The sequence below is a fragment of the Musa acuminata genome, chromosome BXJ2-1 (assembly GCF_036884655.1).
Source record: "Musa acuminata AAA Group cultivar baxijiao chromosome BXJ2-1, Cavendish_Baxijiao_AAA, whole genome shotgun sequence".
In the NCBI taxonomy this organism is placed as follows: Eukaryota; Viridiplantae; Streptophyta; class Magnoliopsida; order Zingiberales; family Musaceae; genus Musa; species Musa acuminata.
The window spans coordinates 12,361,989-12,389,491 of record NC_088338.1 but is presented as its reverse complement, the minus strand read 5'-3'; the positions used below and the strand labels follow the sequence as shown (position 1 = coordinate 12,389,491).

General features: G+C 37.2%; 2 protein-coding genes across 2 annotated transcripts; both read left to right on the top strand.

The window, feature by feature from the left end:
- The first annotated feature begins 1,781 nt into the window (after positions 1 to 1,781).
- Positions 1,782 to 6,570, top strand: LOC103995705 (protein SMAX1-like). Its single transcript, XM_065093496.1, has 3 exons — positions 1,782 to 3,879; positions 4,288 to 4,570; positions 4,664 to 6,570. The coding sequence occupies exons 1-3, from the start codon at positions 2,573 to 2,575 to the stop codon at positions 6,278 to 6,280; spliced, it is 3,207 nt and encodes a 1,068-aa protein (XP_064949568.1). The 5' UTR covers positions 1,782 to 2,572; the 3' UTR covers positions 6,281 to 6,570.
- Positions 6,571 to 10,767: 4,197 nt separating this feature from the next.
- LOC135598193 (diacylglycerol kinase 3-like) lies at positions 10,768 to 27,463 on the top strand. Its single transcript, XM_065091733.1, has 10 exons — positions 10,768 to 11,290; positions 11,649 to 11,771; positions 12,063 to 12,200; positions 12,283 to 12,368; positions 20,674 to 20,761; positions 21,835 to 21,910; positions 22,375 to 22,457; positions 25,177 to 25,247; positions 27,285 to 27,366; positions 27,452 to 27,463. The coding sequence occupies exons 1-10, from the start codon at positions 10,799 to 10,801 to the stop codon at positions 27,461 to 27,463; spliced, it is 1,251 nt and encodes a 416-aa protein (XP_064947805.1). The 5' UTR covers positions 10,768 to 10,798.
- Positions 27,464 to 27,503: the final 40 nt, after the last annotated feature.

The window sequence follows — 27,503 nt, the reverse complement described above, 5'->3', positions numbered from 1 at the left end:
TACAGATAAAATTATTATATATATGCCTTAGTTACAGATCTACTATTATTTTTTTTATTACGAATAAAATTATAAATAAGATATTCGATATAATGCTTATATATTTATTTTTTTTATTTTATTCATGTTTTACATAATATATAGAGAGTGAGTTTACAGTAAACATTTGATAACTATATTTTATTTTGCTTTTGTGATTGTTTTAGGTTTGTAAACATAAATTATAATATAGTCATCATAGAGAGATAAACAAATCATCCAAACAATCATTTTGAGGGTTTTCAAACTCTACATAGTAGTTTGAAGTACATGGTTAGATGAGCCTTTAAGATAGTGTTTAGGGTTAGTTCATTGTCTTGTTCTATAATAATATCATATGAACATTTATGGAGACTTTTGGTTTCGATGGATCACCTTAAATCTTTTGTTGTGTGATCCTTCAAAGTTTGTAACGTTTATGTTTGTAATTTATATTGTCTGTCAACTATTTACTGAAATGATTGTTCGTGGATCTCGAGTTAAATATTTTTTTTTATCTGTTTTCTCAATTTCAAGAAGGTTGATTTTTTGTTTGATAGATATGCAAGGAAGATGCTGTCAGTCAAAACAAGACATTTTTGTATATGTATGTTTAAGATCTGTCTACGACACCAACAAGTTAACAACGACATGTTGGTAAAAATGACATTTGGTGTAGTTTTTGATAAGGTCAAACTTCAGGAAAGATGAGTGAGTTTAATCTATATAGATAAAGTCAAAGTAAATATGATGACTGTTACATTAAATTAGATTTTGTTTGCTATCTATTAACTCCTAGTTTTAGATCATTGAGGGGTGGATTAATTATGCTGTCATCTCATCTCATCTCTCTTGTGTTTAAACATCTTATTTCGATAATTTGAGTTGAGATGGTATATTTATTTGTGGCCATCATCAAATAATATTTTGATGATACTTGAGACCATTAATCGATGAAATTTATTTTCACGCACATGACGATTTTTCGAGAAAAGCCTAACATCTTTTTCTTCGATTATCCATAGAGAATTCTATTATTTATCTAATGTTTCGATTTATTATAATTATTTTTGTATATATGAGAGTATTCTGATCATTGGAAGAAGATAGAATTCTGTGTGGAAAATAGGCCTTTAAAGAATAATTTTGATGGTTGAAACGAAATATATTGGACTAATTATCCAAATAATCAATCCCTGCTGCTAACGTCATGAAGGAGCACCGGCATGGCCTGCTGTGTTGGTGGAGGGGTGCAGAGTGAGAAGGAGACCCGCACTAATGCAGGTGGCTTTTCCGGGTTTGTGGCCAACGGAGGCGATCTCTGCGCCACAGAGATTTCATCCCAAAAGAGGGCATGCAGATGGGGAGTTGGGAGAGAGAGGGAGAGAAAAGCGAGGGAGTGAGGAAGGAGGAGGAGGCCACTAGACTTGGCCGTGAAAAGCTGAGAAGATGGCAGTCAGTGGGGTAATAAAGACCAAAAGATGTGCACGTAGCCTTTTTACCACCGAGCCACCACTCGATGGAGGCGTAAAGGGGAAGGCGAAAGGAGCGAGTGAGTTGGTGGGTCTGAGGGGAATAATGGCGACGATGAGTTCCTTGTTTTGACCTGCCTTCTAAGCTTCGGAAACGAGTGGACAATGAGGCCAAGAGAGGAGACGAAAGATGATGAAGAGGACACCTAACCACGTTCACAGTCAAATCCTCTGTTCCACTGTTAGCTAATCGCCCTTTGTGGAGAGAGAAGTCATTTACAACTGTGCATGAGATTTTGCGCTCAGAATGATAAGCTGAGGAACGGAAAGGATGGGAATATGATGTCAACAGTGCTCGAAACATTAACCATATCGCAAGGAGACAACCAAATTGAAAGGCCAAAAGATGGACCAGACCTGATCGAAGAAGTAATGAGGGGGAAAAGGATGAGCGAGTTTTACTCTCGCGAGTTGAGGAGGTGAAGTGAAACTCCATTCCCGTCGTAAAAATCCTCCCTTTCTCTTTCTCAATCCCACACACGTATACCCTTTCTTATCTCGCAGTTCACAACGCAAATCCCATTCCCACAGTAGATAGGGGAAATAAAAATGAGCAGCGGAGGAGATGGGAGAAGAAGATTCTATTCGCTTCCGCTCTCGTCGTCCTCGTCTTCTTCCTCCTAACTGCTGTACCATCTCTTGAAAGAAAAGAGAAAAATTAGATCTTTCTCCCATCCATTGGAGCTTTCTCCAGCTCTCTGTTTCTTCTCTCTGTTCTAGCTGTTGTTCTCTCGGTATCTTGGCATGTTGAGCCATGGGTTCTTCTGGTTAAGATTCTTCACCAGGAGCAATATCATTCGGTGTCTCTCATCTAACAAAACCTTTCTTCTTTCTGTTTCGCGTTCGTTTTTTGTTTGTAGGAGTGAGAGCAGAGTGAAGAGGAAAAAAAGACTTGTTTTTGGTGGGGTTGTAATGGGTTTGAGCTGGGAAAGGTGAGATTTTTCGGAACTGGAAGTTTCCTCCTATGTGTTGGATTGGGTAGGGGGAGAAAGAAAGAGAGAGAGAGAGAGAAAGGATAAGAGATGAGGGCGGGGCTGAGCACGATCCAGCAGACGCTGACGCCGGAGGCGGCGAGCGTTCTGACCCAATCCATCGCCGAGGCGGCGCGGCGGAGCCACGGGCAGACGACGCCGCTGCACGTGGCGGCCACCCTCCTCGCCGCCCCCTCCGGTCTCCTCCGCCAGGCCTGCATCCGCTCCCACCCGCAGTCTTCCCACCCCCTGCAGTGCCGTGCCCTCGAGCTCTGCTTCTCCGTCGCCCTCGACCGCCTCCCTGCCTCCGATTCCGCGGCCGCTGGAGGCAGAGCCGGGGCCGCTGTGCTCGCCGAGCCTCCCATCTCCAACGCGCTCATGGCGGCCCTGAAGCGCGCCCAGGCCAACCAGCGTCGCGGCTGCCCTGAGCAGCTGCAGCAGCCGCTCCTCGCCGTTAAGGTCGAGCTGGACCAGTTCCTCATGTCGATTCTTGACGATCCTTCCGTTAGCCGCGTGATGCGCGAGGCCAGCTTCTCCTCCACCGCCGTCAAGTCCACCCTCGAACAATCCGTCTCCTCTTCATCATCCTCGTCTTACGCCGCGTCCTCCGCAACATCCATTGCTTCTCTCCCCACCGTCTCTCCTGCACCCCCCGCCTCTCTGGTTCTCGGTCTAACAAACCGTGCCGCCCCCTGCCGCAACCTCTACATGAACCCCCTCCTCAACCAGCACCAGGAAAACGATGGCGGCAGCGCCCCGGCCGCTGCCGAAGGTGGCAACGATCAGCCCCGGACGGAGGACGTGAAGCGGGTTGTAGATATCCTCTTGCGATCCAAAAAGCGAAACCCCATCCTCGTCGGGGACTGTAATCTTGACGCCGTAATGAGAGAAGTACTACAGAGGATAAAATCCATCGATGCCCCGTCCCCGCTGCGGAATACCCAAGTCGTCCCCTTTGCAAAGGAAATCGACACCGCCACCCCCGACCATTCCCAGGTCACCGTAAAGATCAAAGAGCTCAGCAGCTCGATCGAGTCCATGATGCGCGGCGGCGAACTTGGTGTGATCCTCGATCTGGGGGACCTTAAATGGCTCGTGGAGAGCCCCAGCTTGTCGACGGGCTCTGGCCCAATTCACCCGCCGAAGCCGGTGGTCTCAGAGGCCGGCCGGACGGTGGTGGAGGAGATGGGGAGGCTGTTGAAGAAGTTCGAAGATGGAGGTCGCGTGTGGCTCGTCGGGGCGGCAGTTTCCGCGACGTACCTCCGCTGCCAGGTGTACCACCCGACAATGGAGAACGATTGGGATCTGCAGGTGGTACCGATCGCGCCAAGGTCATCCCTTACCAATATGTTCCCAAGGTGAGATTTTTCTTGCTCTCTTTCCCCCAAGTTCTTCTGCATCAAATGAATTGTACCATTTTCATTGCATTTAGTCTCATAGTTTCTTTATCTAGTAATCCATTAATGAGCAGCGCCCTGTTCTTCTTTGACTGATAGCCAACTTAACTAGAAGAAATATTTATCTTGCGGGAAGAATTGGACAGTGGCAAGATCTGGTGATTGTTCACCTAATCCAATGTATTTTGAGTCACTGTCATGGATATTTCTGAATGAATTAAGAAGCTCAATGGCAGTAGTTTTTGTAGCCTCTTTTATAGATAAGCTGTTGCTTCTCTTGCCTTTCTTTTCGAGGTCTTGTATGAGGTTTCAGGACCAACGTGCTTTCCTTGAAGCTTGAACTAAATCTCTTCTTTATTCAAATTGTAGGCTTGGGAGCAGTGGTATACCAAGCAGGTCTGTCGAGACTCTAGCACCGATGAAAGGCTTAGGACCCCTGAGACGGCCACCCGAGAATACTGACCCTCCTCGAAGAACGACCCTCTGCCCTGTCTGCACGGAGAGCTATGAGTGTGAATTGGCCAAGCTCGTTGCGAAGGAGTTCGAGAAGTACTCTACGAAACGGGAGGCGAGCCAGGCGTTACCTCAGTGGCTGCAACTAGCTAACCTCAGTAATGGAGGGAGCACTAAATCTTCATCTGCTCCTCTTCAGGTCCTGATTTGAGTGGTTATATACTATGATGCACAATCATATGAATTATTTATTACTTATTAGCTGAACGGTTGAAACGCTGTTTTTATGTAGTCCAAGGAGGAAGAGCTACGCTGGAAGCAGTGCACTGAGGAGCTGCTGAGGAGATGGTGCAGGACTTGTTCCCGCCTTCATCCTAGCTTCCATCAATTGCACACCAAGCTGCCTTCAATAACTCCATCTCTGTCAAAGCCTTTAAGTGTGTTGAGAACACATCCACCATCTGAGCCCAAGTTAAATCTTTCTCGGAGCCTCTCTCCCCTTCGGTTGGAAAGCAACCAGGACACACCTGTGGCTAAACTTCCTACTAGCCCTCCTGGGAGCCCGGTGAAGACTGACCTTGTCCTCGGGAGCTCAAAGGTTCTCAATTCTTCCTCTGATGCTACCCGTAAAGACCGCCTCAAGGATTTCACTGGGTGCATGCCAAACACATTCTCCAGTCAGCAGAAGGCTAAAATTGGTGGCATTTTGGATATCGACGAATACAAAAGACTATTTAAGGGGCTTACAGAGAAAGTCAGTTGGCAACAGGAAGCAGCATCAGCCGTTGCGACTGTTGTACTGCAATGCAAGTCTGGTAATGGAAAGCGGCGGAGTGGTGGTACCAAAGGTGATACTTGGCTTCTTCTTGTTGGGCCCGATAGGGTTGGTAAGAGGAAGATGGCAAGTGCCCTATCTGAGCTAATGTTTGGCATTGGACCTACAGTCATTAATTTTGGTCGCATTTCATGCACCAACGGCAATGATGGAGAGTCCAATTTTACTTTCCGTGGGAGGACATCCATGGACCGAATCGTCGAAGCAGTTTGGCAGAACCCGTTCTCGGTGATTGTGCTTGAAGACATTGATCAAGCAGACATGCTTTTGCAGGGTAAAATTAAGCAGGCGATAGAGAGGGGCCGTCTACCCGACTCATATGGTCGGGAGGTCAGCTTGGGAAGTGTTATCTTTGTCCTTACTGCTGACTGGCTGCCGGAAGAGTTGAAGAACTATTATTCCCTCCTCCAGTCTGAGAGAAAGATACTGGAGTCAGCGTATTGTGGATTGGAATTGGAGCTTACCACCGGGGAGAGGCCTGGGAAACGCCATCCAACTTGGGTGTGTGACAATGATCAACTAACTAAGCTCAGGAAGGAATCATATGTTAGCACTGAACTGTCCCTTGATCTGAATTTAGCTGTGGGAACTGATGTTGAGGCTGGGGAGGGATCATGGAACTCAAGTGACCTCACCACTGAGCATGAACATGACAAAAGAAGGCTCGCCATGAAGTGTTCGACATCATCGTTGACCTCAGAACTAGTGGAACTCGTGGACGAAGCTGTAACATTCAAGCCGGTGGACTTTGTTCTGCTGAAAAAGAATGCACTCGAGTCCTTATCGGTGAAATTTACAGCCATTATGGGCAAGGGGCAAGCGATAAGGGTTGACGAGGATGCTCTTGATCGAATTGTTGGCGGTGCATGGCTCAGCGGTGCAGCTTTCGATGATTGGGCCGAACGGGTGTTGATTCCTAGCTTGAGGCAACTAAGAGATAACTTCAAAGCTGATGGTGAGGTCTTAGTCCTTCGGCTATCCACAAGAATGGAGAACCGAGCACAGAGAAGCAATGTCAAGGATTGGTTGCCGACAACGGTGGCCATCTATATCGATGGTGGCCACGACATTTGATGGTCTACAGAAACTTGATGGATACATTCTTTGAGCAAATATGTATATATTACATGGGGATCTTTTTTCTCTAAACTTCTTTTGGGAAGCTAAGACCATGCCGAGAGGAACTTAACTACCAATAGGTATAGGTTGGAGAAGTTAACACCCATATAATTCACAATGCTAAGAATACTTGTAATATGTTCCTCAGTATTCTTTTAGTTTATTTTGTTCAGAACATACATTCTTTAACTTTTCTTTCTTATCCAAATTGCTAATCTGAATACGTAAATACATCACTCGGACTATGCAGTCATCTGTTTGATTGGTTCCAATAAATGATGAGCACCGGTTTTGTGCACAGTAGTACTATGTTCAGGACTTGAAAGCTTTGATGGTCCCAGGGAAGTGCTACTGTTTCACAGTGTGGATCAAAAGTGCTGCTATGTCTCTCAGCTAATAGTCCTATTGTTTGTGACATTCTAACCACAGGCATGGTTAGGCTTGTATCAAGAAGATCTCTTGGTTAACTTTCTTATATCCTACAATTACAGTAGAAAATGCTCCTGTAATTTGCTGTGATTTGTTTATGTCAAAGATCTCTTTGTTCTTTCAGAAGTATCATACTCTTGCATCATGTGGGTCCAAATCTGGTTCCTAGTGTATGTCTGAGATAACAATGAAACCAAGTCAAACAGGACATGAGATGCTGCCATGCTATGCTGAAAAGAGGTGCACCTGCAGGTGCATGTCTGCATTAATGGTGTTGCTCAACAGGGATGTGGTTGGATTGTACATCTTGAAGCAGCAGATGAATATGTGGAGATCGATTCAAAGATTACTGGATCAAAGAAGAATGATATACATGAAGATATCTTTTTTTCTCATTTGAAGAACTGTATCATAGATCAGAATTATGTGATCTTAGCAAGGAAAATACAGAGCATCCCCTGAGCCGAGACATATTTACACCGACTCCAAGAAGAAGAGTCTCATAAGATATTCTTGCCTTTTAGCACATCAAGATCATTAAATAAGCTGAGGAGAAGCCACCCTCAATCATTCAACCATCCCCCACGCAATTAAAGAGGGGATAGAGATGACACCAGACTTCTCAGAAGGAGATTTTTTTTCTTGTGTTGGGACAATTCGACTCACCTTCATCACCCACCGAAGTTAAAAGTTGCACAAGCTTCTTGAAGATGTCAAAACCTAATGATGCAGAAGAGATCTGCACCTTCAATTCCAGAAACGAAGAGCAAGAAACTTAAGCAAACAAGCTCAAAGTCCCAAGACATCCTCATATCCTGGTGACTGATGTCTCTTTCCATCTCCATGGTCACACAGCAGTGGTGTGATGGATTAGGCAGGCACAGAGGTAGACTTGTGACCACACATCAATAAATAAGCAGTTTGAAAGGCCAGCTGAACCACCATAGTCTCAGACAGCTGATTCCTTCCGAACAAGACAAAGTCCTTTAGACATTTCAATCTGTGATGCATGTGCTTCCATTCATTGCCTTTTTGCCTCCTCTCCACAGTGCAAAGGTAGCAATATCTTAGCTGAGAATGTGTTAGTTGATGACTTTCATGGGTTGACTTTCATGCTTACTTCTCTCACACAAGATTAAGCTATTAGTTGATGACCAAGTCTGAGACAAATATTGTCTATATTACATGCAATGTCTACATTATCCTTGAACATTCATTCCCACTAGAATTTGAATTCCTAAAAAGAAAGAGATCAAACACAAATAACTCCCAACATCATATGCACAACCAATCGAACTCTCAGCCCATCCCGAGTCATCAATAATGTGAGGCTTGAATTCCAGTGGTCATTGTCATCAGAAGCATGAGATCACATGCACGCACTGTGGAAGTCATTGAATAATGCGTGTGATGCACGTGACGGGGCTTACTTGGAACTCGCTATCTTGTAAGCATACGGCCGTCCCACGTGATGGTTGCCTCCTTGGATTGGGACTCTGTGTTAGTATTGCCACTGAAAGCCATGAGGGTGAGCTTGGAAACGGATGAAACAGTTCATACCTATTCTCCTTCCTACCTAATCCCTGAGAGAAGAAGCATTAAAATAGGTCACATTAAATGTATATCGGTTGATATTATCATAATTTTATCATAATTAAATTATTGATATTATTATAATATCTTAGTCCCACATCGGAAGTTGACAATATGTATGATTACCTTATATAGTTCTAACGAGTACATTATATTAATTCTCACTTAAATATTTTGATCTATGAAGAATCAAAATGAAGTTATTGATTAGTTGGCTCATTGAGTCGTGATAATTATTAGGGTTAACATAGATGGTGAGAAAAAAAAAATCCTATTCTCTTAATTCTTATTTTGATCTATGGTTGAAGAATCAAAATGAAGTTATTGATTAGTTGGCTCATCAGACTCGAGTCGTGATAATCGTGATAATTATTAGGGTTAACATAGATGGTGAGAAAAAAAAAATCATATTCTCTTAATTCTTATTTTTAATCTTTCTATAAATTAAACTACTGTTTGGATCTATTTTGTTCATTTGGTTACGGCCAATTGATTATACAATGTTAGAAATCGATGCGTTTGAGTCAAGATTGACGTACCTAAGTTCGACAAAAAAAAAAATCAAGTCTCTTAGGTTATGGATCAAACCCAATATATATCATCTTTTCGATCTCTATGTACACAAATATTTGCTAATAATTCTCGTATCAAATAAAATCAATTGATTTGACTATTGTTGTAATAAAATATGAGTTGGATGCTTATAAAAATAATAATAACCATATAACTTTATAATTGATAATGACATGTATATATATTATAAATTAATCCTCTATTATCTCCTTTGTTGGTTTAAATAACTTGACTAATTAATTAATTAATTAGATCAATAACTTGATAAAATAAGAGGACTATAATCAAACAATTGAAACAAAATTGTTTAACTAAATTATCAGAATATTGCCTATGGTGATATTCTAATGAGATTAAAAAAAATAAGCTTCTTGCTTTTTGCTTTTCCTTTGATCTAAAAGTTCTTATGTCCAAGAAATATGTGATAGTTATGGGTTTGTGAAGTAGATCAATGAGTATGTTTAAGTGTCACTTTGCTTGAATTCTTTATGAAGTAGAACAATAAATAGAGACTGCTCGTAGCCAATTCTTCTGACAACTATGTTTGTAGAACTCAAATGTGTGGTGATTTGAAAGGAAATCTCATTTATATTTGCACATCTCAATATTCCTTTTATTTTGTTCTTCCTTGATTACCAATCATCTCAACTTAGCCATCCAAATATCCAAATCCAATTCATTCTTCTCTAAGTTTCCAGCTTTACCATCATATAGCCTAACTCGTAATCCAACCCAAGCTAATAGCAAAGCCCAATTGCAGGACTCAACATGTAATGTTTCTTCGTCACCAAATATTACATGCCTTCTTGCGTCCAATGAATACTTTATGATACTAAGGTCCATCTTATAGTCTAACATCACAAATTAATCAAGAATAATATCATCGACAAATGATATTTATCGAATCAACAAGATCTCGATAAATCATATGATATACATACGCTCGTTATAAGATCTACATCGCCTAGTAAAAGATATGTGTTGATCATTTTTTAATATTTTTCTAGTCTTTTTCGTGATGATTTTAAGACTCTGTACATACTATCGTATTCACACTAAATGCATTACTATAAATCAATACCATGTCGATTTGAGCCTTAATCGATATATAAAATTTTAAACCCTAAATATAATTTTTTTTATCTTAACATTGTCTCTATCCAATTCTCATTCGATTTAGATAACATGTTATTGATTTATAAAATACCAAACCTCAATACCCTCGATACAAGGTGGTATGTATGGTCGATATGCTACACCGACATGTATCATTAGGTATAAGACATTTGCTAAATATATATTTTTTTTTTTTTAGATTTTAAAGATTTTTTTAAACCTTGATACTTATGAATATACCAACACTAAGATGCAAAAGTTATTTAGTATTAGCCTAAGCCATGACCGATAGAGACTCTACAAAATTACCATAAACCTTGAATATAATATTTTATCATAATATTATTTCCATCCAATCTCATACTACATGTATATACGTAAAATTGAGAATCTTGAATATAGTATTTTATCTTAATAGTGCCTAAAGAAAAATTGGATGGAGTTTTTTTCTTTACACAAGAAAGCTTCATTGATATCATTCAAAGCCGAGTGACATTTCATGAAGCATTCATGAAGGCCACAACGGGCGATTGAATTCTTCTTCGGCCGTATAGAACTCGTGATTTAGAGTCGTTATATGGCCTCCTCCGACTTCGTGGCAATCCTTCGTAATTTAAGTCAAATTAGGAGGGCGTATGCGCTTCCGTTATGTTCGTCGCGGGAACTGCTCGTCTTCGCTCTCTCCACAAACCTTCCAAATATACACACGCACACAGAGAGAGAGAGAGAGAGAGACGGGAACGAAAGACGGAAGCTACGAGAATGTCGGGGATGAAACCGGCTCCGTTCTGGAAACAAGTTCGTCTCTCGTTCTTGAATTCCTCCGATCGAGGAGCCGATCGATTGAGGGAGGCGTCGCCGCTGAGGGCTGCCGAGGAGGAGGAGGATGACGAGGAAGATACCGCGCTGGTGGCGGAGGTCGAGTCGGTGGCGTCATCCTCGACGCCGTCGAGGACGGCCTCGTCCAGTTCCTCGATCGTGGAGTCGATCCGTGGGTGCGGGCTCCCGGGTCTGAGGGTCGGTAGAGGGGACCTCCGGCGGCGGGTCTTGATACCGGACCGGTTATTGGCGGGCATGGTGGAGGCCGTCAGGTCGAGGAACCTCTGCGCCGCGGAGGTGGCGGCGTTGGAAGGCGGGCATGGGGAGGAGGATGCGCCGGAGGCGCCTCTGGTGGTGTTCGTCAACTCGCGGAGCGGGAAGCGCCATGGCCCCGTCCTCAAGAGCCGGCTCCAGGAGTTGATCGGCGAGGACCAGGTCAGAGCATCCAGACTAACGATCTTTCTCTTCCTTCTATTCGTCGCTCCTGTTTTAATGATCTGAAAGATTTACAAACAATGAACAGTAAACAAATACATCCGAATTATTCTGCACGGATCGGATACCACCAGGTATATTGTGGAATTCGAACGAGGGAATGCCAGTGTTGAAGCTTTATTCCAGTGGATAACGAATTTGGAGTTGGGCTTTTGTGATTGCTACTTTTACTTGACTAATTACTGAGAAATTGTATTCTTCATTAGGCCTGCTTATTGAATTGTAATGTTCTGATGCTTCCGTTGCAATTATGATGTTCATACCCTAGGAATCCGTAACAAGAGACTTGTGAATGCAGGTCTTTGATCTATCGGTCACGAAGCCTTCGGATTTTGTTCAGTATGGTTTAGCCTTCTTGGAGAGGTTGGCTGACCTAGGCGATTATTGTGCAAAGGCTACTCGTGAAAATTTGAGAGTCATGGTATGTCGTTTCAAATTAATGAGGGATTACGCAAGCTACATTTCTTCTTTTAGTGCTGGTCTATTGCAGTGTCACAATGATAATCAAATTTTTTTGTTTTATTTATCTTTGCTAGGGTATAGTAATTGTTTTTGCATTTTTTTTAGCTAATTTTACATAATTCTGCGAGAAGCATGCCATGATCAGCTGAAAGTTTTTTTGGTTAGGATGCCAATGATCTTTACAAGGATTAATTAATGCCGGTGTTGTGGGAGTATGTGTAACCGTGAGAATCATCTTTCTTCTTGGTAGGTTGCAGGAGGGGATGGTACAGTAGGCTGGGTGTTGGAAAGCCTCGGAGAACTTTATGTGCAAAACAGAGAGCCGGTTCCTCCAATTGGTATCATTCCACTTGGGACAGGAAATGACCTATCTAGGAGCTTTGGTTGGGTATGGAGCTACCTTCTCTTTTCGCTTTGCCTACAAAATATGCGAGGTTACATTCTAACTTGTTTGAAACATTTATACTTAGGGCGGTTCATTTCCTTTTTCATGGAAGTCAGCTGTGAAAAGGTCATTATATAAGGTTATTACTGGCCCAATTTGTCGGCTTGATAGGTAAAATTCTCCTCATATGTGCTATTGTACCAGTTTAAATATGATGGATAAAAAAATCCATACGTAGGATTATTGTTATGGTTATGCATTCCCTATTCAAATCTATATATCTTCTTTAGAATCTTGATCTTGCTTCTTGGTTCTTTAAACCTTCATTTAGCAAACACTACCATAGTATTGTACAAAGATGATCATTGTTTTCTTAATATTATGACTTATTAGATCCTTATGTATTTGCTAGATTTGCCATTGTCATGTCAATCTACGAACCATTCAAAGATCATAAACGGATATACTAAAAGCATAACTAACTGATCAGTATTGATCATACTGTGGAAAATTGTTTGTCCAAACATATAACATGATGCACCCTTCAACTCACTAATATCTGCAAAATTAGATTAATAAATGTCATGGCGTTTTTGACAATTTTCTAAAAGGTGGGACATAAAAAAAGGTTTTCCATAGGTCTCAATATGTATAGTCTGAATTGTTCCTTGTTTTTAAAAGATGTTCTAGATACTATTTAGGAATTCAAAAGCAAGGTAAGGAATATGATAGCTTTATCTGTTTTTGGTAGCATTAGATATTCTATGAATGATATCTTAACTAGGGTTTGTCTTATCGATCCGAATTGTTGTATTGACCAATCAACAATACAGTATATATTACCCTGTACTAATGTACCATGTGTCGGTACGATCGAGTGTATCAATGGCACAAGAAAATAGCAAAAAATAGCTTTAATTTTTTTTTTAAATATAAAAGGTTAGATTAGAGGTTTTAAGTTGGGAATAAATATAAATTTAGTAAAAATAATCTAAATTAGGAAAGAATAATGGTATATATGTTTTTTGGGCTTTAAGAAGTAGTTTTGTGGTATTTTTCAAACCATTCCTTAGTTGATATTGAATTATTTGATTATGAGTTAAATAACTTAAACTTTAGAATTTAAATAAATCAAGTAATTGATCGATGGATATACTTGATTTTACTACAAGAAAAAAAAAAGAGAAAACTCCACGGGCGGTGGATCAGGGTCATCGATCTTATGTATTTATATATAAATTTGATATGTTTGCCGGATCTAATCCTGAAATTGATCCCATGATATAATATACTGATACACTATATACCACTGGTGTATTAATATGATGATGGTCGTAGTCTGATCGTCGTGAACCACACGTGTCTGTGGCGGCTTCTGAGGCAAGTACAATTATGGCAAGTATTAATATAGAGGTTGGAGAATGCTAGAATTTATACTTTTGTCACTGATTTGCTGCTTCGTATCATAAGATTGATTATCATATTGCTACTCGGAGAAGAATGACCAACTATCAGCGTATTTCTAATGGCCATAAGATTCTCCATAATATGTTAGCTCTGAATACGAGCTTCGCTCTATGTCTATGTCATGTAGGCTCTATCATATCTACTTAAAATCATCCACTACCTTCCCCTTTCTCTTCCATGTATAAAATTGACCAGTACCTCATCGAGCTCCATGATCTGAATTTTAAGTGGCATGCATAAAATACTGCTCCTTGGTCTACGTACGACCATCAAACTATGCAGACAGGACCATCGAATCCCCAATATCATTGGTATCATCGATCGCGGCACTACTACCCATGTTGTTGTCATGTCTCTGAACCGAGTGGGTTGCTGAATACGATTGAGAAGGCATCTCGTTATTCTACTTGATTCTTTCCAATAGTGCAACTAAAGCTACTGCCTTCCCCTTTGCCTTTACCTTTGTACATTGGGCAAACAACTTTGACGGTTAAGTGTCTCTAGTTTCTCGAATAGTCTGACTCGATATTGTTTGGTTCCTTCCATCACATTCTGATCGAGGGGGATCTTCCCCCGCTAGGGATGTGCTTCCTCTTCTTCTATTGCCTTAGTGATAAAATGTGAAGGACGTGGAGGATCTCCTGTCTCATCAAGTAGAGGATCCTATTAGTTCTCCACTGCTTTGACCCACACTAACATCAACTATGAATATTCCTTGTAGTATTTAATGTTGATGGGATCAATCTCTGGTTTCTCTAGCTCCTTGTCTAGCTCGGCACACCATAACTATAGCCACATGTTGTAGTAGATATATACTAGTTTTTTTAATCGTTTATACAATAATCTATTGCAGACTTTTGTGTGAATCAATATGAACGTTGACCAATTACGTTCACAACCACTCGATGTCGTCATCTGTTTATGTACACGAACAACAACCTTCATTAAATTTGGTGTGTCCCTTTCAAATTATAGCTACCACTCAACTGCAAAAGGATATAAGTAAGATTTTATTAACACAACAAATAATTAATATGAAATATAGTTTATAATCAATATGTGTGTAATTTTCTCTTATTAGGAACCATATTGTAATGACACAATACCACTACATCGTCGAAGAATGAACCGATTGTTTCCTAGAATAATTGATGCTACATAATAACATCGACTACATTAGTAGTGTTTGGCAAGAGTCGATATATAACATTTCTTAATGTCGACAATAAATTTGATCGAGTTCCAAAACTATACCAAAATTAAATGGTCGAAATTTAGATACTACGTTGCAAGACAAATAATTTTATTAGTAAAATAATTAAATATTAAAAAATATGAATTATATTATATTAAATATGAATTTACTGACATTATAGATATCTTGGTCCATATAAACTTTGATCCTGCGATCAGTGATATGTAAGTATTGCTCAGTCTTAAAATTATTTGTGAATGCTTTCTTAACATCCTCTTTTGTTGTAATCGACATATGTTTAAGATAAAGCATTTAAGGATGCTTATCTATATCAACCTTCTGAAAGACAATATAAAGTGGTTCCACTCCAATTATAATTTTATTCACGACATCTCAAAGTCTAGAAGAAAGAATGGTATTTTCTAACTTTTTTCTATCGCTTGATCTCGAATACCTGGAATCGGATCATTCCTATGAGATAACCATTGTCTTGGGGCCTTACCTCTTTTGTTGTATTGACCTTAAAGCAATGAAATTTGTAGCAAGCCGAGTAATTCCAAGTCAGAGTATCTCACCATTTGTATACTTTTGCATCAAAAAGTAGACTCAATAATAATTATATATAAATTTTGTGATCGATTGTATTCGAGTTATACATTTGTTGATTGATGATAGCTTGCCAAGATCCTTCAATATTAGATTCATGCAATGAGCTACACATGGAGTTTAAAATAATATTTTTCTTTTTTCATCAATTATAAACCGACCTTCTTGAAATTAACTCTATAGTCGGTGACTATCTGGACAATGTACTGTGGTCCAATCTCCTCTGTCACGATGTCCATCAGGTTTGCAATATAGTTTACATCTTAAATCTTGTTGGAAGCATTAAGTGACTTATAAAAAATTTTAAATTTGTTGTTGATGATACTCATTCTTGTTGTCCCTGTTCAGTTATCGCATATCAATGTCACCTCATATTCGTCCTGCTATCTCTTAAAGGATTTGATCCAATCATTCAATTCTGCCACCTCTTCATCTAAATATATGTCGTGGATCTCCTTCGGTGTTGGAGGTTGGAACCTCATGCTACCCTTTTAGATAAAGTAGACAATGCTTTGATAATATGGACCTTGGGTTATGTTTGTTAGAATTTTATAAAATTTGAACCATTTAGCTATTGTCTTCCCAGTATCCCACTTCTTTTCTTTTGTATATACATTGTCAATTCATGTTTGATTCGCTGTTTGTGGAGGATAGGCTTGCGGATCAATATCAATAATATTTGGTGCTGACCGCCTATCAAGCCCTCTAATAAAATCACGGATTTTATCCCGCCTTATACTACCAATCCAGCTCAACCGAGGAGGGGCCATTGGTTGCCTCATGCTGGTTGACCTTTAGAGTCGATGTGGTGCAGACCCACTGCCATCGCCATGCTCCTATTATGAGTCAGGCCATCAATGCCTCATTTCTTCCTAGTACATGTACTGATACTCCAATAATGTATGAAAACCAGCTCTAAGACTCAGATCGATATCATCGTCGTGACCCTCATATTCATCATAAATCAAAGTAGCCCTATAATATTCTTCCTTAGCTCTTTCTTCTTTTAATTGTATCGTCCCTTGCCTGTAGTAACTTGTTTTGAAATGATTTACAGACCTCCGTTGGAACCTTCTTGCATTTTATAATATCGGGATACATGTTGGCCAAATGCATATTCACCCTGGTGATTCTTCCACTCTTGTCGATGTAGTCATAATAAATGCACTACCAATGATGACAGTTCCCGTATATCTTTCGGGTATGTTCTCAAGCATTATCATGTGTCTATTCCTTTGGTTGCATATTCCTACCAAAATTAAATCAAATAAGCAAGCTGTGATTAACCCTAATTTGGAATAACAAGATACAGATGAACCCTATTTTACCATTAAATATGTTAATCAACATATTTGACATTAAATATATAGAATTGACTCAATATAGGTTAAATTACGATGAATTCATAATTAAATACACTAATCACAATATTAAAAATACTAATTACTCTATAATTAGCCCTCTTTTATCATAATAAACATATCAAACACTCTAATAAGTAATAACTATTAAACACATAAAATTGACCTAATAAAGGATCAAATAACGATAAATTTATCATTAAAGACACTAATTACAATATTAAAAAAACTTAATTAAACCCTAATTAGCCCTATTTTACAACTATAAATATGTCGAACACATTAAAAGGTATTAGATACATAAATTTGATCCAATATAGATCAAATTATGATGAAATCATTATTAAATACACTAATCACACCATTAACATGGTTAATTATTCGCTAATTATTCCTCTTTCACCACTATAGACATGTCAAACACTCTAATAGGCATTAAAGATATTTAATTGGCCTAATGTGGATTAAATTTTAATTAAATTAGCATTAAACACACTAATCACAATACTAGCGTAGTTAATTAATATCTAATTAGTCCTTTTTCACCACTATAAATATGTCAAACACTTAACAGGTATTAAAGACATCAAATTAACCCAATATAGATTAAATTTTGGTTAAATCATCATTAGAAACACTAATCATAGTGTTAAAATTTTTAATTAAACTTATTATACCATCACAAACATATAAATCACCTTAATATGCATGAAATACAAAAAATTAATCCATTAAATAATTTGACCTATTAAGTGTCTGATTTTAAAAAAATCAACATTAAATACACTGATTATAACATTAAAGACCTTAATTACTCCCTAATTAATTCTAAAAGACCATTATAAAGACTTCATATAATATATTAGACATTGAGAATATATAATAGGTTTAATTACCTCATAAATCATCAAAAATCGAGGAAAAAAATATATCTTTGATTAGAGAGTTTTTCCTCTAACTTAGGTGTTAATCCTCTCTAATTAGCCTTCCAAGCTTGATCTAAACCATAAATTATAGCTTTATAAAATTTTAAGAGAGTGCAAATATAAAAATGAGAGAAAGAAGTAAGCAATAAAGAGACCAAGAGAGTAGAAGAGTTTGAGAGAGTGAAAAAGGGTGAGAGAGGGGGAGGGAAGGGTTTAAAAACCCTTTTAAATAGATTTAATCATTGGAACTTGTCAGATCTGAGCCATCCATCGGTAGCGATTTAAATTTGATTGTTACTAACCGGTATAGGTCAATAACGCTCGGATTTCAATCGTTTCAACTAGCACAGACCCTTACCGAGCGATATAGGGCCATTTAGCATATACCACCTGGTACAGGGTGGTCCATGTACCAATCCCCTATTGGACCGATATGCACAACTTATATCGGGCAGCAAAGATTGAAATTTTACACTGTGTCGGTGTATCGAGCCTTGCTCGTTACGATACGGTACGGTGTACCAAGTGGTGCGCCTAATTTAGGCGTAAAATCCTCCGAAAATACTTGAAAAATAGAAAAAAAAATTACGATATCGTTTTTAAGTTAGAAATAAATATACATTTAGTATAGGTTTAGAAAAACCAATATAAATTAGGTAAGAATAGTGTCACATATTTTTTTCGAGCTTTAAAGAATAGCCTTATGTAAGGTTCGTAACTTCAGTCCGTTACGGATCATCCTTCTATTAATATTGAATTATCTACAGAAAAATTATTTGAATTGTTAGATTATTTTATTACAACATAAACTTTAAGGTTCAAATGAATTAAATAATCACATATGTAGATATACCTGATTGCTAATTCTACTACCAAAACGAACGATGGGCCTCCATGGGTGGTGGATCGGGGTCTTCAATCCTATATCTCTGTATATTAATATGATATATTTGTTGTAATAAATCCTGAAATTAATCCCACGATATAGTGTATTGATACACTATATGCCATTGGTGCATCAATATAGTGATGATCGTAGGTTGATCATCATGAATCATACGTGTCTGAGGTGGCTCCTAAGGTATGTATTGGTGAATGTCAGAGCTTCTACTTTGACTACTGATCTGCTACTCTGTATTATACTATTGCTTGAAGAAGTATGATCAACTATCACCGTACTACTGTTAGCCGTAAGATTCTCCTTAATACGACGATTGTGAATACAATAAGCTTCGTTCTATGTCTACATCATATAGGCTCTATCGTATCTACTCAAATACACTAATTATGTAATTAGTATATTTTAATGATGATTTAATCATATCTATCGATTAAATCATCATTAAAATCACTAATCGTAGTATTAAATAACTTTAATAAAACCTAATTAAATGTATTTTACCATCATAAATATGTGAAACATATAAAAGAAACATTAAATACGTAATTTTGATCCAATATAGATCAAATTATGATGAAATCATTATTAAATACACTAATTATATAATTAACATAGTTAATTACCCATTAATTACTTCTCTTTCAATACTATAAATATGTCAAACACCCTAATAGGTATTCAAGATATTGAATTGACCCAAATTCGATCAAATTTCTATTAAATCATCATTAAGATCACTAATCGCAGGATTAAATAACTTTGATAAAATCTAATTAAACCTATTTTACCATCATAAATTTCTTTCAATATTTAATATGCATGAAATATAAACATTTGACCTATTAAATGTCTAATTTCGAATAAATTAATATTAAGCACACTAATCATAATTAATTACTCTCTATTTAAATAAAAAGAATACATACCTCTTGATTAAAAAAATTTTCCTCTTAATCCTCTCAAATTAACCTCGATTTAATTCACAAATCGTTAGTTTGTAGAGTTTAGGAGAGTGCAAATGTGAGAATAAGAAAGAGAATATGAGAAAAAAATGAGTTTGAGATAGTTTAAGAGAGTGTGAGAGTGAAATGGAGTGAAATAGGGGGGAGGATGAGTTTAAAAACCTGTGAGAAAGGGCTCCAACGATCAAATTGACCGTTGGAACACAGTTATAGGTTGGTAACGATCAAAATTTCGACCGTTACCAACTGTACCAAGCGGCAACGGTCGAAATTTCGATATTTACCATCCAATACAGCCCCGTATCGTCCGATACGGGGCTATATCAAACGTACCGCCCAGTAATGGGCGGTTCGCGTATCGATCTGCTGGCGGACTAGTATTGGGCAGTACAATTCGAAATTTAAATCCCTGTCGGGCAGTATGCCGCGACATGGCAAACCTTGATCTTAACAAATTAACATGAAAAAGTTGACTTGTTTTGATGTAGACAAAAATAAGTTTGATTATGTTCGAATTTCTAACCTATTTGTATCATACCATTGAATAAATATAAAAGTTGAAGGACCATGTTCTTCTTCTGTTTGTGGGCCAAATAATTCAACATGACACTGGTAATCAACTGTGAGTGTGGTGCTAAGGTTCCCATAAAATATTAAATGGATATGTAGAATATATGCCTTGGCAATTATGAGGTGGGTAGTTCCAGTGTCATTCTTTAGCTACAATTTAATTCATTTATATCCTAATATGCATCACCATTTTTTTTAATCTTACAGCACAAACGTGTCTGATCTTGCAACTTTATCATGATGTTGAAAAGCGACACTTTTTTGTTGATGTGTTTTTTGTTTGACTGAACCTGTTGACAATATTGAATAATATGCTTCATCTAAAGGGAGTTGCTTTTGTATTTTGAGGATTATAGGTTTCTCTTTCTGTAATGTCAAGCATATTTATAAGAGCTTTGCACATACTTTATTTTGGAGTATCAAACATTAATAATATTATTTTGTTAAACTTCTTAGTGCATATCAAAATCTTAATGGTCTAAATGCAGCTGGCACATCACTGTCTCAGTTCCTGTAGAAGACATGATAGAACTGCCACACTCTCTCAGGCATCTGGGTGAAAGCACTTTTTTTCCAGTATGTTTCTTCTGCTGCAATCTTAGCTGCAGCTTTTGCCAAATTCTTTTAATTAATTTTTTTAATCAATATTTTATTTTGTTGTGATAATATTTAAGAGTGATCCTTTGTAGCCAAATGTTTCAAGTTGCATGCGTCAATTCAAAATAGAGACAAACAATTCCATTAATTCTTTGACCTGAACATATAGCAAAAAATTCTACTAATTCTATTTCTGACCCCTCTAGCCAATGTTTCAAGTTGCATGCGTCAATTCAAAATAGAGACAACCAATTCCATTAATTCTTTGACCTGAACATATAGCAAAAAATTCTACTAATTCTATTTCTGACCCCTCTAGCCAATGTTTCAAGGTGCATGCCTAGTGAATGAGAAGAGCTGTAATTACAGGACTTATCTTGTATATCTTCTGTTTTCTAGGATCAATTATCAGCATCTCTTATTTATTCGTTTTTGACAAAGACAAATAATACACGATAGAAATAAATATCTTGTAGGGTTTGAAAAAACTGTTGATCTCTCTTTGTATTCATTCTCTCTTGGATGTCTTTTTTTTTTTTGGCTTTGCATTTCTTGTTTGCTCAACACCATTATTCTTTTATTTTTACCTAATGCTTAATAACAGTCAACGCATCTGAAAGCATGCACACGCTAACACTGAACTCCATTTACAGAAATGAAAATTTTCCTTACCCCTCATTTTCCTTTTGCAACTGAAGGAATTATTGGCTTTGGGGTTCATTAATTTGATAGTCAACAATTTAGAAAATTTTTTAGGGTTTCGCTTGATTTTTTTTGGATCTTTATGGGATCTTCGTTATCATAACAAGCTTATCCTAGCATTTTGCCTTTTGATTTATTCTGTGTGAACTTTTTGATGAATTGTAAACTAAGTTTAGCCTCTCCAGCAAATGTAGGAAAAGAACTCATTTCCCCAACTTCTATGAAAATACTTGTGCATAGAAAGTTGATTCATCGTAAATAATCAATCTTCAATTGACAACATCATTAAGTGTTATTTCTTTCTGCTGCAAGTTTTCTGTCCCACAATGTGTTGCTTTTGTTTCTTATAGGATGGGGATATCGAGGGGGTGCTACCTGAAATGATTTCTTGCTTTGATGGGGTCTTCTACAATTATTTTAGCATAGGTATTGATTTTTTATCCCATGCGTAAACATTTATAAACTTCTATCAGTGATGCCTATAATGAAAATATTGAACTTTTCCCTGAGTGTTAATCATGACATAATATAATTCCAGACTTAATTCATCCTTTGATGATGATAAAGAGTAAAGACTCTGGTTCTGGCACTAGTTCAACAAGATATTTCATCTTTGCTGGGAAAACCAAACTATCTAGATTCCTTTTTTATTTTATGTGAAGGCTGAGTATCATATACAACTTGATTTTCCATTTTTAACTTTATCTGGCTTATGTATGAATATGTGTTCCTTTCTGTAGTCATGTATGCATTGTTACATAGATTATGATTTCCTGTATTTAATAAACTGTTGCTTGCAAAGTTACCATATGTTTCCTTATCTTTTAGTTTCTGTGCTGTAATGATCAGTTTCTTTTCTGAAAGACACTACTTTTGTTCTCATATTCTAGGAATGGATGCTCAAGTTGCTTATAGTTTCCATCATTTACGTGATGAAAAACCATACCTTGCACATGGACCATTAGCAAATAAGGTATGGTTTTTATACTTCTGTTCCATTTAACATGTAAACAGTTTGAATAGTAATTTTTTTGGATCAACCTCAACATTGACATGGTTTATGCATAACTTCCTAATAATTGTACCTCTGAATAACTTAGAATATAGTGATCGTCATGAAGATTGTAGTTTGCAATTTTGCCCCCATACTACCAAGGTTTTTAATCTCGTACCATACCGGTGTATTGAGCTTTGCTTGGTATGGTATGGTATGGCTACCGAGCACCGAGCGGTACACCTAAATTAAGCATAAAACCCTCCGAAAATACATGAAAAATAGAACAAAAAAATTTATGATAGGATTTTTAAGTTAGAAATAAATATGCATTTAGTATAGTTTTAGAAAAACTATTATAAATTAGGTAAGGATAGTACCGTATATTTTTTTTGGGTTTTGAGGAATAGCCTTATGCAAGGTTCGCAATTTTGGTCTGTTCTGGATCATTCTTCCGTTAATATTGAATTGTTTATAGAAAAATTATTTGAATTATTAAATTATTTTGTATACAACTTAAACTTTAAGGTTCAAGTGAATTAAGTAATCACATGTGTAGATATACTTGATTCTACCAACAAAACGAACGATTGGTCTCCATGGGTAGTGGATCGGGATTCTCGATCCTATGTATCTGTATATCAATATGATATGTTTGTCGAACCTAATCCTGAAATTGATCCCACGATATAGTGTATTGATATACCGTATGCTGTTGGTGAATCAATATGGTGATGGACGTAGGTTGATTGTTGTGAATCACATGTGTCCGAGGCAACTCCTGAGCCATGTATTGGTGAATGTCAGAATTTCTACTTTCACTACTGATATGTTGCTCCGTATCATACGTCGTGATTAAAATGTTCTTCCTCTTAATCTTCTCAAATTAGTCTCCTAAATTTGATCTGGTCCATAAATCGTTGTTTTGTTGAGTTTAGAAAAATGAAAATATGAGAATAAGAGAGAGATTGTGAGTAAGAATGATTTTGAAAGAGTTTAAAAAAGTATGAGAGTGAAATGGATCGAAAGATAAGGGAGGAAAGGGCATAAAAACCCTTTAGAATGCCTCCAACGATCAAATTGACCATTTGAAAATCAATATAAATCGGTAATGGTCGAAATTTTGACCATTGCCGCCTAGTAGTCGGTGGTCTGTGTGCCGATTTGCTAGCAGACCGATACATACCGCCGATATCGGGTGGTATAATATGGTATACAAATCCTTGCATGTTACCATTAGCAAGAACTTGTTTCAGGTGTTTATCATAAGGAATTTGAACTACTGCTTCAAATGCAGCATCAGACTGCTTGCAAATCTTCAATATCCATGGTTTTATTAGCTAAATGACAATTGGCATATAAAATTCGTCCCATTGCTTGTTGTGGGTTTTCATGACCCTGCTGCACAAAAATGGGATATGATAAGAAATGCAGGTACAAATAAGTATCTGCAGCCTCAACAAACTGTTAGGACTGCACTAGTTCTGGCTTTCTAATCAACATCAGGGATTCAAATAACTGCTTCAAATACAATATCAGGTAGCACAGCTTGCCAAACTTCAATATCTACAGGTTTATTAGCTAAATGGCAAAGGACACATGCATTTCATCTCATTGCTTCTGGTGAGTTTTTGTAACCCTGCTGTGCAAAAATAGGATATGTCAAGAATGCAGACACAAATAAGTATCTGCAGCCTCAACAAACTGTCAGGACGCCAATAGTTCTGACTCTGTTATCACCATAAGGGATAATTATGTGCTGCTTTTTTTTTAAATAAGGAAATGACTGCCTATACTTTAGCACATTAGTAATGTATTAATACACTGTCATCATGTGGGCAAGCATAAGAATGTTAATTGAAATCATAATGAATCACATTTATAGTATGCAAAATTGATAAGTGCATATTCTTTTCAGTAGATTGGCAATGATAGTGAGTTAACTGTGATATATGGTTAGCATAGTCAGACACAACCAAGAAGTTATGGAAAATCCAAGTGAGGAAAGGGTAATAATTGAAACATAGACCATCTTTAAAACTTGACCAAAGAATTACAGATACATAGGAAGTATGACTACTAGACGCTAGACTGTTTTATGCATACTGCCATAAGAATTTGCTTTATTAGGATTTAGGAGCCCAAGTGATCAATCCGATTTTGGTGACTTGTGGGCAAAAACTGCATAAATATGTCTAGTTACTCAACATTCTTTGAGAAAAATAATACAGACCGTATTGGTGATGGTACCAAGAAATGGGTGAGTGACATATGTAACTTGTCTCTAGCATAGTACTTTAAGTGATTATCAAAAGCTTCTGGCAAATTAACTAGCTTTTTTGCATAATTTACAAGGTCTTTGGCTGAAGCTTAATAGTAATTTTTATTTCTGAATTCACATAACTCGCTTTTGGACCAGTCATGATTTACCTTTATGTTTGGTATTGATTTTAATGTTAAATGAGATTTTCCTAAAGAATTGTGGAAACCTTACCTTAAATGCCAAAAGTTGCTTTCTTCATCCTTTTCATGGGAAAACCAATGTGATGACACTTTGGTTTACCATCTTTTGCATATTATAGTGCCACTAATTCTTTATGTATTCTGTTTGAATTTCTAAATTATAATAGTTACATCTTAACTTGATTTCCATAAGACTATTCAGCATGCTAGATTTCCTTTGATGTTTGTTTGACAGTTGATTTACACTGGATATAGCTGCAAGCAAGGATGGTTTTTTACACCTTGCATGAGTGATCCAAGTTTAAGGTTTGTGTCTGCCTTGTTACCAGCAATAACGATGCTTTCTTTTGGAAATATTGCTTCCACTAGATAATTTATTATGAAACTTTAAGTTGAATTATATCAACCATTAGTTACAGTCATCATGTATTATGCAAACTTGTCACAAAACAGCCATTCTTAAGTATGATCTATGCAGGCCACTTTGCTTCATATTTTGACATTCAACACAAGTACATAAACATTTTATTTTGAATAATTGGAATTGGGTTTAGGATTGTTCATAGGATTTAGGATCAGATCAGCTTGTATCAATTAGATTGCTTGGGAATTGTCTCATCTAATAGGATTAATGAGATCAATAAGAAATCATTTTGGCTGGAACAGGCAGGACTTGGCCTGATTAATCGGTTGAATGGTCAGAAACTGATTTGTAGGAAGTCGGTTAAGTTCAGCAGAATAAAAAGATATTGGTGATTTATCTGACAATCTTCAAAAATATTCAAGGGCTCCTATTTGGTTGATACGAATACCAGATCAGAACAAGGTTGTCCAATCATGAATTATGGTCTTATTTGGATTAACAGTGAAATGCTTAACTATTTGATCACTCAGCTGCCCCAAGCTTCCCTGGATATCTCCTCACTCCACTGAGGATGATCTGTGTATTTTGCTTGTTCTTTATGCTTCTTTTCCCTTGTTCAAGTAACCAAAAAGAGGCTTTTCCCTTGTTTAAGTAGGCAAAAAGTGGTGAGTAGGGAATACATACAGTGTTGATCATGAAAATAAGCACAATTTGTGACATTTTGACCTAATTAGTTTACTGATTTACCTGAAAAAATTAACATTTACTGTGTGAGCTGGGTCAAGCACTTTAAAGTTAGCTTTGAATCAGTTTCAACTGAACCACCAAGTGAATGGTTCCATTTGGGTTCAGACACGATAAGTTAACTGATACAATATCTATGTTAAGTTGGACTGGCCCCAAAGCTCTCAAATACAGAGTTTTCTGAGGAATATTTAAATATTGTCAGCAAGATAGTATGAGATTCTCATAATTTTGGCAATTTAGGCTAATACCACCATCAGCAACAATGACTTGAGGAACATCATGTTAGTCTTCACTGCATATTGAAGATTTTAGAGATGGTAAGTCAGTAACCATATTTTTAACTTTCATCATAGTGTAAAGTTGTTTGTTTTGAAGTTTAGAAAGAGAATTAGCTGAACTGTTACCTAGATAGTTAATTTTTTTTCTCCAAGGGTCATATCGCTGTGGTTTTTAGTAATTTGGAATCCTTTAGCATGAGAGGCCATCTAATAGTGGATTTCGGTGGATGTATATGAGAATAACTACAAAATATAAGATTCGGATGTTGGAAGATGTTTAAGGGAACATCATTTTTTAAAAATTATATTCCTTGAGTGAGGAACATTCTAGTCAAATTCGACATCCATTCAAGGCTTGTTTGCAAAGGATTGCTTTTTGTTCATCCTCCTTTTGAATGGATTGTTCATCCTCCTTTTAGTGGAGAGCTTCCTTTGTTCTCACCTCTTCTCCATTCTTATGTTGCCTGTGATGCTACATCTCAATGCTCCCATATGTTATTTATATTTTTATGTGACCTGAGAGTGATGGTACTAAAAGCAACACCTTGTGCTCTTGTTGGCAAGTATACTAAAAACTGTTTTATAGAAAGGAAATCATACAAATTAGTCTAGGTTGCACACATACTTGTCCTTTCCTATATTTCCTTTTCAGAGCAGGTCAAATTATTTAGGTAATTAAGAGTTTATGAAGTAAGGGGAGTTGTATAAAGGTTATGTATATTGTATACCAAGCTGATTTGCAACAGTATTTTTGAATTTAGATGGCTTAAAAACTTTTTTTTTTCCTTCTGTATCTTTAGATAAATGTCACTTAGATCTTTTTTATAGCTTCTAAACCATTCTATTTCTCCTTCAGACTGTTGTTATCTCCTTTCCTTACTTTATAGGCAACCTAAAATTGAATGTTGAAAGTTGGTGTTGTATGCCATTTCAGTTCTGCTTAAAATTTTGCAGAGGGCTCAAGAACATTCTTCACTTATCCATTAAAAAGGTTAACTGCTCAGAATGGGAACAGATTCTTGTTCCATCAAGGCAAGTTCTTCATCTTATATCCGAATCTCTTTCATCGATCAAAGTTTACTTTAAAAATTGATATACATCTGTTTTATTCATACTTGTAGGCTGTAGCATGATTTCTTTTTTCTTTTCTTTTGGTATCTACTGCACAAATGT